The sequence below is a fragment of the Argopecten irradians genome, chromosome 2 (assembly GCF_041381155.1).
Source record: "Argopecten irradians isolate NY chromosome 2, Ai_NY, whole genome shotgun sequence".
Classification (NCBI taxonomy): domain Eukaryota; kingdom Metazoa; phylum Mollusca; class Bivalvia; order Pectinida; family Pectinidae; genus Argopecten; species Argopecten irradians.
This window is the reverse complement of record NC_091135.1, coordinates 33420586-33437240: the sequence shown is the minus strand read 5'-3', so window position 1 is coordinate 33437240 and position 16655 is coordinate 33420586. Positions and strand designations below refer to the sequence as shown.

Genomic DNA, 16655 nt, shown 5'->3' with positions numbered 1-16655 from the left:
CATGGATTGTAACTGAATTTGGCCACAAACATCCTTGGGGGAAGGGGAACAGAACTTGTATAAATTTTGGCTCTGGTCCCCCGGGGGCAGGACGGGTGGGGCCCAACAGGAGAAATATAGGTAAATCCAATAAATCGCTACTTGTCCTAGAGTTTTGCTTGGATTGTGACCAAATTTGGCCATAAACATCCTTGGGGTAAGGGAAACAGAACTTGTATAAATTTTGGCTCTAACCCCCTAGGGGCAGGAGGGATGGGGCCCAATAGGGGATTTAGAGGTTAATATTAAAATTTCTTCAGAAAAGAAACATTGAACCTGTATTCAGAAAATTACTTGGCATTACAAACCAGGTGAGCGATACAGTCCCTCTGGGCCTCTTGTTTAGTGTAAGATCCCAGAAAAGCAGGTACATGTATATAGTGCTACTTGGTATGTCTTTACTGGAGAGGATTAAATTCTTGTGATATCTACGAAGGCAACATGTTATGTTTAATTTACAGAGGTAGATATCAATACTAAATTACAGAAAAAATTAATTGTTTACATTCCAAAGGCTGTTCATGGACATGAGTTTTTACGCATGTTATATCGACCCGCTGCTTGTGCTGCATGACTCTATTTTGTGATGAAGTCAGCCGTTCACGCCAGAACATTCCAATAATTCCACCTTATCTGCTTGTTCGTCTTGATATTCAACTTCTTTAAGACATTAAAAAACCATTTAAGAATTTTATAAACAGATGTTTCATTTTTATTAAGACTGGCCACCAGTTGGTGATAAGAATTCTGATACTAGATTATCTCCCCCTAGTTTTAAACTAAGACTTAGAAATAATGTAATAACCAAAATGTCCAAGCCAAATTTCATTGTTAATTCTAACATTTACCAGACACTGTTGGCCAGTCTGATATTGTTGTATTATTTTTCTTAGTTGAATGTCAAAATGTTTGTTTCTCAATATTGTATTTTGATGCTTGTGTAGTTAGAAGCTGTTTCATTGATAAGTTTTAATATTCTAAACAAAGACTTGCTGGTTCTGATAATTGGATTGTAATGAGTTATCCAAGATCAACAGAGCTTGTTTGATCAAGAGAAGGTTAATTGGATTGTATGTTATCTTGTCAGAGATATTAAATAAATCATAGATGTTTAATCAATCACATTAGAAAATAAGTGTAAAACAATGTAAATACAGTCCAGCTTGCCTATAAAGGCCACCCATCAGACAACGAAAAAAAATACCAGTATTTATAGCCAAGTGGTCTTTATATACAGGTCAAATTGTGTTATAAATGGTCATTTGGGATCCTAGATAAGTGGTCTTAATAGACAGGTGGTCTTTATACAGAGGTATTTGCTGATGCTGGTTTCACTGTATAGAGGCTATGGTTAGTTAAGCATACTTGTTTTGGTGCTAAGATCCTACAGAGAAAATCACCAACTTAGAGCTGATACTAACTGCAATTACTGAATATAACGACATTTAAATAATGTCTCATAAAATAGAGATATTAAAAATACTATTATTATAAACTCCACCCTACCCAAATTCTAAAGAAACTTTGTGGCAATAGTCCTATATATACAGATGTGGGTACCTAATCTATATTGGAACAGGATACCACCACCAGAGGTTCAGAGTTATGCCCCTTTGTTACGAAAGGGTTTTGGTTGTGTGGTTATAAGTTAGCCACCTGGATGACAGTTCTAGTTGATGTATTGAATATCGTAGGGGAAGCACTGATTGGTGTCTTTATGTATGTACTAATGCTGTGTAGAATTTACTGCACTAATAATCACTGTATCGCTCTGTAGTGTATCTGCAAATTAACAATAAATTTATGATATGTTAGCATGATTCCCTGGTGTATGTTATAATAATACTTATAAATTGATGTTTTATTTTTGCTGTCAATATAGCAATGATAGTGAATACGCAAATTCATTATTGCACTAACTAGTTACAAATCAGGATTCAGGATCATCATTTACAGTATTACCGCATTAAAAAAACTTTTTGACTGTTTTCTGAAATGATAGGATACATATTTAATATTCATTAACGTAACTAGAATGTAATTTGTAAAGCATCACGTTTCTTGATATTTCAGTTCTCAGTAGTTAAACTTACAGATAAATCTGATGTACAGTTTATGATTGATTGTATTCCTGTATCACAGCACCTTGTGACGGCCGGTGAGGGCCCCTCCTACAGTAGTTTTGACCCCGTAGCTGAAGGTGGTGCCTCCAATCATCCCGATAATGGCAGTCCTACAATGTCTGTGGCATTTGAAAGTGAAGACGAGGCTGACGGAGGAGGAGGACGGAAGTCGTCACGACGAAAGAACTGGAAACGACCGGCCATGGTGTCTTTTCTGGTATACGTGATGAAACAGAGTTACGTTCTCACACTCATAGCCATGATGGTTAGTATGAACTGTTTTCAAATTTTTCTGTTAGTATTATTTCTGATCATTATCCTATTATGCTTTTACTATAATTCAAGACAGTGTCCGTGAAGCAGTGTCAGTTTATTCAGGTTTCACTTTACAACAGTGTCAGTTTATTCAGGTTTCACTTTACCACAGTGTCCCTTTATTCAAGTTTCACTATACCACAGTGTCAGTTTATTCAGGTTTCACTTTACAACAGTGTCAGTTTATTCAGGTTTCACTTTACCACAGTGTCAGTTTATTCAGGTTTGACTTTACAACAGTGTCCCTTTATTCAGGTTTCACTGTACCACAGTGTCAGTTTATTCTGGTTTCACTTTACCACAGTGTCCCTTTATTCAGGTTTCACTTTACCACAGTGTCAGTTTATTTAGGTTTCATTTTACAACAGTGTCCCTTTATTCAGGTTTCACTTTACAACAGTTTCAGTTTATTCAGGTTTCACTTTACCACAGTGTCAGTTTATTCAGGTTTCACTTTACAACAGTGTCAGTTTATTCAGGTTTCACTTTACTACGTTGCCCGTTTATTCAGGTTTCACTTTATAACAGTGTCAGTTTATTCAGGTTTCACTTTTCCATAGTGTCAGTTTATTCAGGTTTCACTTTACCACATTGCCTGTTTATTCAAGTTTCACTTTACAACAGTGTCGGTTTATTCAGGTTTCACTTTTCCATAGTGTCAGTTTATTCAGGTTTCACTTTACCACAGTGTCAGTTTATTCAGGTTTCACTTTACTACGTTGCCCGTTTATTCAGGTTTCACTTTACAACAGTGTCATTTAATTCAGGTTTCACTTTACCACAGTGTCCATTTATTCAGGTTTCACTTTACCACAGTATCAGTTTATTCAGGTTTCACTTTACCACAATGTCAGTTTATTCAGGTTTCACTTTTCCACAGTGCCGGTTTATTCAGGTTTCATTTTTCCATAGTGTCAGTTTATTCAGGTTTCATTTTACCACATTGTCAGTTTATTCAGGTTTCTGTAACTTTTTGGTCGGGTTGCGTATTTCAGCAATCGCCAAGTAAAAAGTAATATATAAGGGATTCGGTTCCAGCCTAGCACTACTCCATAAAAGAACAAAGTCAGGAATAAAAATCAACTTATGATTTATTATAAGCACAAATCATCAAAGTACAGGTACTGTATACATCGAGATTTACAAAGGTTATACAAATATTCTACACTAAACACTGATCTATATCCTTGAATACATTATTGGAATATAGAACATTTCCATAGATGGAGGTGCTTCCATCTAAACTGGTATAATGCTCCGAATATGGAGAAATAAATACCTAATATATAAATGCTATTATAATAAACATTAATCATTAGCTTAAGAATATGTGATGAATCTATAGACAGAGGTGCTTCCGTCTACAAATAGTGTTTCCGATTACGGAGACGTTTCCCCGTTTTCGCCAACGGACAACACTCATATTCTTGGAGCTTTGTAACTTAACTATATAAGAGTTATTCCCCTTGGAATGTTAAGTTCCCTTTACGGAGATGATCTCAAACATCTTGAACCACTATTAGGTTATTCGTTTGAGGAGACTCAAGGCTTTCCAAAGTTTAGGGCCAGAAGAGGCGACCACTCGTTTGGGAGCTCAAATGAGTTCTGACTTTCGTCCGATTTCACCCCTTTTTATAGACTGCGCTGGTGATCATCCGACGAGTCCAAGCCAATCAAAACGCTTGTTACATAGCGCGTGCGGAATCCGCGAAATCCAACCATAACAAATGGCGAAATACACGGAAAGCAGGCTGTCGTTTACAGAAACGTGATTTGGCTAGAATACGACTTTTTATGACATACCAATCTCGCAGCATGGTTCAGGTGACTTCCATGAACATAACAGAACATATTTACACATGTTTCCTGATAAAAATATATGTACTTTGTGTCATTTCTGTCGAATCTCAATACTTGACTTTAACGTTAACGCTAGATTCAAATCGTCAGTTAGTTCGACAGTTATTCGTCGCACTAGTAATTATAATAATACAATATACATTCTATTAATTATGTCAATATCAATAATGAATATAATTATTATTCTCTGTCTTTTAATCGCGTATATCACATTGAGTGTAGCTGAGTTTATAACCATTCTTAGATCGGGGCTAGGCCTCCGTTGTTCTGATAGGAAATGCGACGATGTCATGAATTTACATTCCTGTGTATAATATTCGCCGTTACGGATCGTAACATTTCACTTTTCTGTAGTGCTGGTTTATTCAGGTTTCACTTTTCCACAGTGCCGTTTTTTCAGGTTTCACTTTTCCATAGTGTTAGTTTATTCAGATTTCACTTTTCTACAGTGCCGTTTTAGTCAGGTTTCACTTTACCACAGTGTCAATTTATTCAAATTTCACTTTTCCATAGTGCAGATTTATTCAGGATTCACTTTACCAAAGTATCAGTTTATTCAGGTTTCACTTTTCCATACTGCCGGTTTTTCAGGTTTCACTTTCCCATAGTGTCAGTTTATTCAGGTTTCACTTTACCACTGTGTCAGTTTATTCAGGTTTCACTTTTCTACAGTGCCGGTTTATTCAGGTTTCACTTTACCACAGTGTCAATTTATTCAAATTTCACTTTTCCATAGTGGAGATTTATTCAGGTTTCACTTTACCACAGCATCAGTTTATTCAGGCTTCACTCTACCACAGTATCAGTTTAATCAGGTTCCATTTTTGCACAGTGCTGGTTTATTCAAGTTTCACTTTTCCATAGTGTCAGTTTATTCAGGTTTCACTTTACCACAGTGCTGGTTGATTCTGGTTTTACTTTTCCACAGTATCAGTTTAATCAGGTTTCACTTTTCCACAGTGCTGGTTTATTCAGGTTTCACTTTTCCATAGTGTCAGTTTATTCAGGTTTCACTTTACCACAGTGCTGGTTTATTCAGTTTTCACTTTTCCATAGTGTCAGTTTATTCAGGTTTCACTTTTCCACAGTTTTAGTTTAATCAGGTTTCACTTTTCCACTATTGCAGGCCTGGAGTATAACCTTCCACAGTTGGCTGACCTTTGTTATGTTGCTAAGCGCTTGTTTCATCTGGATGTTCCCGTCGTCAAGGAGGGCGTGTCTGATGCTGTCCCCAGTCATTGTATTCTACGGTGAGGGCATGCTGATCATTCAGTATGTGTATGGATTTAATCTCCCTGATGAACTTCCAGAACAGATTGGAGAGGTCAAGCTGTCAGAAATCGGTCTACAGAAGTTTCCATATCCTTGTCTGCAGCTAGCCTTGCAGGTAAATCATTCAATATGAAATATTGGTCAAGAGAAGAATAATATTTTTTTACCAGCAGAGTTGACTGAATTTAATATATTTTATTATTTAGAAGTGAGGCTAAAATGAGGACTTTTGATTGGACTGGAACTTATTACTTTTCATGGGCTTATTACTGATCGTAGCAATAAATGTGAAACTTATAAACAGAGCTTATAAATGCAGAAAAGAAATAATTTCAAAAGTATATCAATTTAACAACAGTGATTTATTTTTAAAATATTTCAATTTAATGACAATGATTATCCCATGTTACATCATCACAGCTACTGTTTACATTCACCTTCTGGATGACGATGCGACAGTTCATGCGTGAACGAGCCTTCCTGAAACAGGACAACCCGACAGACTATGCTCTGAATCAACTAAACCAACACGACAACAACCCTACCTCCATCAAATCACTCTTCAGTAAGTCTCCATCTTGTTTAGGAGGGGTGATTCTATTTATAGGTTAGGGAGCATAATCAATTAATTTACAGCTTAATTCGTGTGAAAACAATGGTTGATCAAATCAGAATGATTAAATTTGTATTTTCACTTGTGAAGTACATATACATAATATGGTGTACATTTGATTTGTGTCTATTTATAGATACATGAAGTGTTAGTCTATTTACAGATCATTAAATGCGAGTCATTAAGTGTTAGTCTATTTATAGATCATTAAGTGTGAGTCATTAAGTGTTAGTCTATTTGTCTATTTAAAGATCATTTAGTGAAAGTGTTAAGATTATGAAGTGCGAGACCTTTTCATGTAGGATAATTGAATGGCTAACATATCCTGACACCTGTAGCTGGGTCTCCATGTCTGGGTTTAAAACTCTGAACTCGGTCTGCCAATTGTCAGGTACTGACCGTAGGTTGGCTGTTTTTTTGGGGGATACTCAAGCTTTGCACCACCTCCAAAACCTTGCACATCCGTAAATGACCCTGACTATTAAAAGATATTCAACACAAATCAATCATACCAAACACAAAAGTTATAAATATATGGAAATACGTCACTTTGAATTGCTATACACCAACTTTTTTTCGTCAGTACTAAGCTTTAAGATTTCAGTTACAAAACAAGTAAACAAAGATAAAGTATTAAAGTAGGTATATAAAGGACCTTTTCAGAGATAAACTTTTATGAAACTTTTATCAAAAAAAAAAAAAAAAAAAAAAAGTCGTTACAAAAGAAAATTGGTCTACAGTATTGAAAATCAATAAATAGATACAATAAAGGAAATTTTTTCACAGGTCAGTAAGATGAAATCCATATAATGTAAATTTATCCCTAAATCAATGGAGACTACACCATGGGTATTTTTCATTTATGAAATTTACACCATGAATGCATGTTTATTGGCAATTAACACAGCACGGCAGTGGAATGATTATGCTTAGAACTGTTGTCCTTGTATGCAATTAACATCATGATTTGTGCATATTTTTTTTTACCACAGTGGAAATTTATTTTTACGGTGATTTCTTTAATTATTATATATAATGCACAGAACACTAAATCTGGCCGTCTCTGGTCTGGGCCTGTTTTTTCCTTGTCCTGAGCACAAAATTTTTCTCACAGACAAAAGGGTCTTTATTCAGAAATAAGGAAAGACAAAATCAGGAAATCTGTATAGAAAATATAGTTTGTAACAGATTAAATTAATCAGAGATGGAGTTTTTCCTGATTGTGTGTATTAATTTCCATTTGAAAAGTTTTTAAGTGTATGTAAATGAGAGAAATTTGTATTCACTAAAAACAATGATTACCAACTGTAAATAAAGAAAATTTTTGTGTTGTTTTAGTTGAAAACAGTGCCAGATTGCATGGGGTTGGTTTGTTGATTTTGTGTTTATAAGCCCAGATTACATGTAGCATGTTAATGCTATCCAATGTGATTATTAAAACTTTTAAAACTTTGCTGATTAGAGTTATCGATTGCACTATTAATATGTATATACAGTGATCAACTGATATAAAATGTCTTTTATGAACTGATATGGAGATCTTCCGTCCATTCACGAAATCCACATTTAATTGTAAGTGTGAGTAAATCCCAATACTCTCTATCTTTAGCGGGGTGGATCCAGTTGAGTGTACTTACTGGCGGTATAGGAACAGATGGTAACAAAAATCTATTTATACATGTAAACAGTGACCACTAACTGACTGTTTGCTCGCCCAAATACACCAATCATAATCATCATATCATGCCCCTGCTATGACATATGGGAGGGGCCTAGGATACGTTTGTCTGTTGCTTAGCATCTCATCTCAATCTTGTTCTGTTTAAATTTTCATATGGAGGCAGTGCTTATTTGTATCTGAGAAGAAAAATGGACTATAAAGGAAGACGAAATAAGAAATTTCACTTATAATGTCCTCATGATCATCACACAAAGAATATACTGCTACCATTTGTCTTTTTTGTTTTTCGTAGTATTTGTACAGTTACTGTGCATCATTGTTTTATAAGTCTATAAAATTCTAAATACTTGATTCAATTATACTATAACATGAACATTTTGCAGTGTAGAAATTTTTGATGTTTTTTTGGTTGCCACTGAACCTCTTATATTATATAAAACTAATGAATCATGTTGTATAGTATTCTTGTTGTTCCATCAGTTAACCATGAATATTTTTATCTACAAAATGATCTGAAAGCCCCAAGCCACAATAAAAGTACCCACAAATAATTATATGTCATACAGTAATAGACAGCAAAGAGAACTGGAGAAGAGAAAAAATAAAGGCTTCAAATCTGACCATTCTTGGATTAATCAAAATTGATTGGTGTATTTGGGTTGAAGCTGGCTTACAGATTTAGATTTAAGCAAAAGTTTTATATGTGTTTTTGAAGTTTCTTAATTAACCAATTAACAAGACCATTATCACATTGTGGTATTTTGTAACTGGAGTCACTGTTTATAGGCACATAGTAAGGTGCTGGAGAGAGTTTCTGGGGGAATAGTGGATTACATTGTTTTAAAAAGCATGATTTATGGAAAAAAAGGTGCATTATAAGGTAATGGTGGTTTGCATGAGTGATAAATCAGTTATTTTATTTCAGCAATTTTGGACATGCTACAGACTTAAAAAAATGTTATGAATTTTAATTATGGATACCTGGTAACGATATAAAGAGGTCTCAAAGATATAAGAAGTCTTCACTTTTCATTCAATATGGCAGAGAAGTTTGGAAAATTCCAGTCGAGTTTCCATTTTTGATTTTTCATTTATTAGCGAGGTTCTTACATAAATTAAATGATTCAAATTCTTCAGAAATAAATCATTTGATCACAATTCTCCCTTACATTGTATGACATATTTTAGTATATCTTTTCTGACGAATACACTTGTCTCTCCTTAGGAATGATCTGTACAATTAATGTAGTCATTTAAAGAACATTTATACAACATTCCAAAGCATAATTCATATGACTTTTTGGAAAACACACTAAGAATGCTATGAGCACTGAATCGTAATTGAACACTTACTCAAGCACCGGCTTATATAGCTACAAACTCAGTGCATTTGTAACTGTTGTGAATATAGAGGAATAATATTTGCTATAATTTCTTGATAGGCATGAATTTTCTGTTATGGCTGGCTGTTGGGCAAATCTCACATATTATCTATATAATGCCAATCATATATTATGCATCTACTTTACATAATAGTATATGCCTAATTACTGTGTATGACCTAAAAATCTGTATATGAACGAAAAAATTGCCCAATCATTTATGTATAATCTGGATCTATCATATATGATATAGACATCTCCTCATCATTCTTGTTATATCAACATCAATAAGTACTTGTTTGATTGAATCATTGGAAATATCATATGATGAAATGTCACCTCAATAAAAATCTACCAGTAAAGGTCAACCATTCCCTTTGTACAACAACTCGTATGATATATACATATAACTTATCTATGGCAGTATCAGAGTTCATATATGTTGATTTTTATATGGACAACATGTAATAACACTTCATTATGATGCAAGACAACAGGAGTAGGATAAAAATTGGAACTAATTTACTTAATCTTAGTAAAAGTAAAATTAACTTAACTGTTTGCTGTTTTCTGTTGACTTGATTTTAAAATTTAGTGTTGTGTCTGGTAATCACTCTTTTTAATTTCCTCTTAATTATACTAACTACTTTATTATGTTTTATTTTGTTTAATTAATGTTCTTTTGTCTGTTAACAAATGATTAACACAAAAACAATGTATCCAAAGAGATGTTGGTAAATCGATAGACAAAAAATTATTGAAAAAAAATAGTAAAAAAAGAAATCAATTTTATAACTTGATCTGCTTAATGAAATTGATTGCCTGTGTTGCTGACATGGTGATAAGTATAAATTGACATTTCAATTAAACAGATTCTTGTTTCTGTATAATCAATCAGCGACTAATTAATTTGTACTTGATTGCCTCATCCATTCACAGCCTCCCTCTGAATGCACCTTTCATGTGTTGACCATGTGCTTTTTTGTTTTGCATCACAATTCAGGTTTGCCCATGCGATTGGATTCTGTTGATGGTTACGACAGTAAAACTATGAAGGATTTAGGTACGAAAATGCACAATATTTTAGATGAAAAAGTATAAGTGGGTTGCCAATTGGTTGGAATTTTGATTTTGGTGATCGAGATGTTTGTCCCAGGTGGAGGAATACCGTAGGGCTAGTGACTTTTTTGTTGTTTGATAGCATCATTTCATGGGAGTTTCAGATCAGATTCTGATATTCCATACTTCCATATTACAGAGTTATCTGCCCTTTTGGGTAGGTATTGATTGTGATGTCGTGTGTTTGCAAGTGTCACGTCATATTTTTCAGAGGAAACAAAGTACTGTTCTCTCACAAAATACATAATGAAATCACAATGAATACCTACCTGCAAGGGTGATAACTCTGTAATATGCTAATAGAATGATTTGGATAAAACTGTAATTTGTAAATGATTGATATGACATTTTAAACTCTTGACCCTTAACATAAATTGACCATTTAGTGTCTCATTAGTGTAGTAGCTTCCTCACTCAGTGGTGTTATAATTATGCATCACATTTTACATGATCTCTATTTTGACTATTTATAGAAAAATGATCTTTTAAAAAGATTAAATTTGAGTTTCTCTTTATTGTAATAGGGCTCTGGAACACCTATGTGTTGAAGGTGGGGGGGGGGGGGGCGTGTGCTCTTATAGCAAATATGGTAAATGTAATATGTAATTGGAATTGGAACTTTGACCTGGTGCCTACTACCATTCAAGCTATATATATTTTAAAGTATTTTCTACCTATATGTAGTATGGGAATCGGTCTTGAAGTACAATATATATTACTTGCTTTCTTTCCTAAATCACAAGCTACAGTTTTAAGTAGTAATTAAACTTTAATTCTTATAATGTGTTCCTTTTTTGGAAACATATATTAAAAACATCTTTATTTGAAACAAAGAATTTCTTTTATCTTCTTCTGTTCTTATTCTTGTATCATATGCATTGTTTTGTTCTTGATTGTTTCCTAATTGGCCTTCGATCATCAAGTATTGTGCTTCCCCTCTTTTTAAATATACTTACCATTGCTTTAGTGCTTATCTTTTACTATTCTAAGCTTTTACATATACCTATCTGAGTATGCTGTTCTTTGCTTTTAAGAAAGTCTACTAGTAATGGACACTTTCTAAAGTAGAGCTATATACCATATTTTCCCTATTAAGTGTGTCTCATCTAATAAGGGGGCCCCCACATTTTTTGCTGAAATAATACAACTAATTTCATACATTTTTGTTCCAGATTGTGATGATTTGTCTTTGCAGATGCTAATAAAATAGTGTTTCACATCAGTCTGAAGCTTAACATATATCTGATGGTCTAGTATAAGAGCTAAATTTATTGCATTGGACAACTTTGGACATGTTTTCCACATAAAAACAGAAAGAACGCCTTGTTCAAAACAAAGCGTGTCACTTGAATATCCCACATGTGTAGATGAAGACTAACAGGCAACATCCCCCTCTGCCAATTACCCGCGCCTGGTGCCCTTATTAGGGAAAATAGGGTTGTTAGAATCTTATATATACAAAAAAGATACATAAAACATAATTATCTCCCTTGTTTAACTCTTTATACCTGTAGTGATAGCTTAGTTTGTTCAATTATAAAGTGATTGCTGTAGAAATAGTACTAACTGAAGATACAACAAGGTACACTCCAACCAACATAATACAAACCGGCATAGTACAAAAACCAGATTTATACAAATGAATTTAAATCCCCTGTAAATTGCATTCAATATCCTTGTATTAATTACCAATTTAGAACAAATCTATTAATACGAAAACCCGGGTAATATGCAACAATTTCGGTGTCCCTTGGGTATTTTTTTTGTTATTTTAAACCCACATAATGCAAAATGCTAAAACAAGAGTTGTTAATGTATTTGAAGGGTCCCCAGGGATTTGTAATAACAAGTTTGACTGCATGTATACAGCAAGAGTATTATTCTTATTTTACAACAATTATTATTTTTTATTGAGTTGTTGAATTATAATACGGTTTATCCATTTATAATTTGCTAGCTTACAGACTTATCTCCATCTCTGTTAAGTACATGAATAATTAACTCAAATTATTATCCATATATTTGTACCTAATGTTGTCAAGTGAAATACATATCCTTTCGATGGCCGGCAGAATTAGAACCTGACTCAATGTTGATAGTAGGTTATAACAAATGCCATTTATGAAAGCAGTTTGCAACTAGATTTCGGTTTGATGCCATTTTCACTATGATAACAAACAGTACACACTGCAAACAAGCAAAAACAGTCACCGGAAGTCCCCTAAAGGTCACCACGCATAGGTCATGTGAGGCAGAAATCTGCGCGTGGAACTTGATTTTTTTCTGATTTTTCTTTTCAAAATCGGTGCTATTTTACACTTTCCTTTCCCTTTCTCACTATTTTCTCTTACTTTGATATCTCTTCTATGGTTTAAGACCATCTGCATATCTGTATCTTGACAAATAAGCTCACAACGACAGGTTTCTAGGCACACACTAAAACCCGGATTTCAGATCTTTATTTTTGACTTATTTTGGCATGTTCAAAGGTGATTTGTGACGTCACTAATGCAATGACCAAATCGATAATGACATGTTATATAGTAATGAACATCTCCTTTTCAAAAAACTAGTATTTAGTTTTTGAGGGCCTAAGTGTGACTCCAGAAGGGTGCATGAAATGGGGCAAATGCATAATTACGCATAAATACGTTACGGCCGTCCAAAGGATATATATCTCTTTTTTTATGGGTTTATCTTCTATTAAAATCTGTCTAGTGACTTATTTCCATTTCTGTGGTCACAGATAGATTTATCTCCCTTTAATAAACAGTCGCTGCATATCTCCCTTTCTGTCATATATACAATTAATTATCTCTCAATACTACATAGTTAATGTAGAGGTATCTCCCTATAATAAACATTCACTGTTCATCTCCCTTACATAGTAAGTTTAGAGTTATCTCCCTTTAATAAACATTCCCTGATCACCTACCCTACATAGTTAATATAGAGTTATCACCTTTTAATAAACATTAACTGTTCGTCTCCCTTTCTACCATATATATATACAGTTAATTATCTCTCATTACTACATAGTTAATTTAGAGTTATCTCTCTTTAATAAACAGTCTCTGTTGATCTCCCTTTCTGCCATATATACCGTATTTTCCCAATTAAGAGCGCCTCCTCTAATAAGGGCACCCCCATGATGTTTTTGCTGGAAAAAATCAACTAGTTTCATATAATTTTTGTGCCAGATTGTCTTTGTAGACGCTAATAAAATACTGTTTCACATCAATCTGATGCTTATCAGATATCCGATCAGCTTGTATAAGCACTAACTTTATTGCATTGGACAACTTAGGACATCTTTGCCAAGTGTTTACACATAGAAACAACGAGAAGGCCATGTTCAAAACAAAACGTGTCACTTGAATGCCCCACACAACTAACTGGCAACAACATTTTAGCGATGTCTATACAGGTTTTATGAATACCTACTGTATATCTATGATAAAGGTTCATAAATAACATGAATGTTATCATTTCTAAGCGTTTTATTGTTTGCTCTTGTCGTTATTCCCATCTGCCACAAAATGAAAGTAGCAATCGAAAGCACTGTCCGCCATTTTGTGTACGCATGGTAAACAAACAGGCTAGCATGAAATACCAAAATTTCATGAAACAGACATATTTAACCAATGTTTAATAAGTCTGATGCATACATTTCTTCATAATTATGTAATTATGTAATTTCAATACTAACTTGACTTCAAAACCTTAGTTGGTTATAGTAAGTTTCAGAAAAATACAAAACTAAAAGCAAAATGACTATAGTCTGTTTCAGAAAAAAAACATCTAAAAAATGTCTCAAATAACAGCGCCCCGTTCAGTCATTTACCCTTGCCCGGCGACCTCATTAGGGAAAATCGGTATATAGTAAATTATCTCTCATTACTGCGTAGTTAACTCTATAAGCTTAATCTCTCAGGAAACTACCTGCCTTTGCTGTTGTGAAGTGGTGTAGGTCATTTCCCATTAGTCAAGTGACTTATCCCCCATGCTATTATCCAGAGATGTAATAATTATCTCCCTCTTATTTGAATGTAGGAAAGAATCCTTAGTGACTTACCTGTCTTGCAGTTGTGTAGGATATCGCCCATTAATTCAAGTAAGAGTTATATCCCTTACTGGTAATAATTATCTCCCTCTTAGAATGTAGGAAAAAGAATCCTAGTGACTTACCTGTTACCTGTCTTGCAGTTGTGTAGAATATCGCCCATTAATTCAAGTAAGAGTTATATCCCTTACTGATGTAATTATCTCCCTTTGCTTTATTCACATGTAGGCAGTTATATCTGGTCCATGCTGTCCAAGTATTGGATATTTGTGTGTGCTGGGATGCTGTTGCTGATTTCCATACAAGATGTTGTCATCTACAGAATCATCTATCTCATCTTCTTTGTCTACTTTATTTCTTGGCCTTCCAGGTAAGAGCTTATGTTTAGACAATTAATCTATTATTATCTTCAAATGTTAAATGTGCATTGTCTGACTGCTTAAGATAATATCTTCAACCTGAGTGTATGAAGATTCATGGTGACTTTATTATAAGAAAAATCTGCATTTCTTAAATTTAAATTAAGAGATCTGACAACTTATGACTCATATATGTTTGATATTTGTCTCGTCTCTGAGGCTGACAATGTTTGTTATACATATTTGTTTACCGGTAGTCAGCTTCAAGCTCTTGTGAGTAAAAATGATTGATATTTGTTTAGGTAAACTACAAGCTCTGGCGACTGACGATGTTTGCGTTTTGGTGGGCTGTCATCATTTACTCCATGTGTGTCCTGATCATGCTATACACGTATCAGTTCAGCGATTTTCCTAATTACTGGAGGAATGGTACAGGGCTCTCAGATGAAGTGTAAGTTATTTCTGTATCATTAAGCTTTTAGTAATAAGACAAATTGCCAACTGCTTACTCGGGTCTCAGGTAGTAGACTACAAATGAGAAGAAAATTCTTCACATGTGAGAAAATAAATCACACAATAAAAATGAAATAGTAATCATACATTTATGTACTTTGTTTCTTTTGGAGAAACATGTGTTAGCATGCTACTGATAAATCGTCAATCAGCCCTTTGCTTAAAGATTTACATGAACATAAGTTTTGACTGGTGTGAGGATTGGTCCTGTTGTTACAGATTGGCAGACATTGGACTTGAGACCTTTGACACAGCTGGATTATTTGAGAAACTTTTGACACCAACAACATTCCTTATCCTCATCATCCTGCAAGTCCATTACTTTCACAAACCTTTCCTGCTGCTCAGTGACCTGGAACGACACAGGTGAGTAGCTGTACGTGTTATCACTCCTGCTCAGTGACCCAGAATGACACCAGTGAGTAGCTGTACGTGTTATCTCTCCTGCTCAGTGACCCAGAATGACACCAGTGAGTAGCTGTACTGGTTATCTCCCCTGCATAGTGACCCAGAATGACACCAGTGAGTAGCTGTACTGGTTATCTCTCCTGCTCAGTGACCCAGCACAACAAAGGTGAGTAGTTGTACTGGTTATCTCTCCTGCTCAGTGACCCAGCACAACAAAGGTGAGTAGTATTACTGGTTATCTCTCCTGCTCAGTGACCCAGAATGACACCAGTGAGTAGTTATAATGGTTATCTCTCCTGCACATTGACCCAGAACTACACAGGTGAGTAGCTGTACTGGTTATCTCTTCTGTTCAGTTACCCAGAATGCCACAGGTGAGTAGTTGTACTGGTTATCTCTCCCGCACAGTGACCCAAAATGACACTGATGATGAGTTGTACTGGTTATTTCTCCTTCTCAGTGACTCAGAATGCCACAGGTGAGTAGCTGTACTGGTTATCTCTCCTGCACAGTGACCCAGAATGCCGCAGGTGAGTAGCAGTAGTGGTTATCTCTCCTGCTTAGTGACCCAGAATGCCACAGGTGAGTAGCTGTACTGATAATCTCTCCTGTTCAGTAAACCAGAATGCCACAGGTGAGTAGTTGTACTGGTTATCTCTCCTGCTCAGTGACTCAGAACAACAAAGGTGAGTAGTTGTACTGGTTATCTCTCCTGCTCAGTGACCCAGAATGACACCAGTGAGTAGTTATAATGGTTATCTCTCCTGCACATTGACCCAGAACTACACAGGTGAGTAGCTGTACTGGTTATCTCTTCTGTTCAGTTACCCAGAATGCCACAGGTGAGTAGTTGTACTGGTTATCTCTCCTGCACAGTGACCCAGAATGACACTGATGATGAGTTGTAC

General features: G+C 34.9%; 1 protein-coding gene across 1 annotated transcript in view; it reads left to right on the top strand.

The window, feature by feature from the left end:
* LOC138315224 (piezo-type mechanosensitive ion channel component 2-like) overlaps nucleotides 1–16655 on the top strand; it is an 85311-nt gene that overhangs the window by 31899 nt on the left and 36757 nt on the right. Inside the window, 9 exon segments of the mRNA XM_069256083.1 lie at nucleotides 2182–2427; nucleotides 5464–5724; nucleotides 6030–6174; nucleotides 7832–7879; nucleotides 10289–10348; nucleotides 14696–14823; nucleotides 14826–14837; nucleotides 15129–15277; nucleotides 15559–15705. Coding sequence (XP_069112184.1) covers nucleotides 2182–2427; nucleotides 5464–5724; nucleotides 6030–6174; nucleotides 7832–7879; nucleotides 10289–10348; nucleotides 14696–14823; nucleotides 14826–14837; nucleotides 15129–15277; nucleotides 15559–15705 — 1196 coding nt within the window.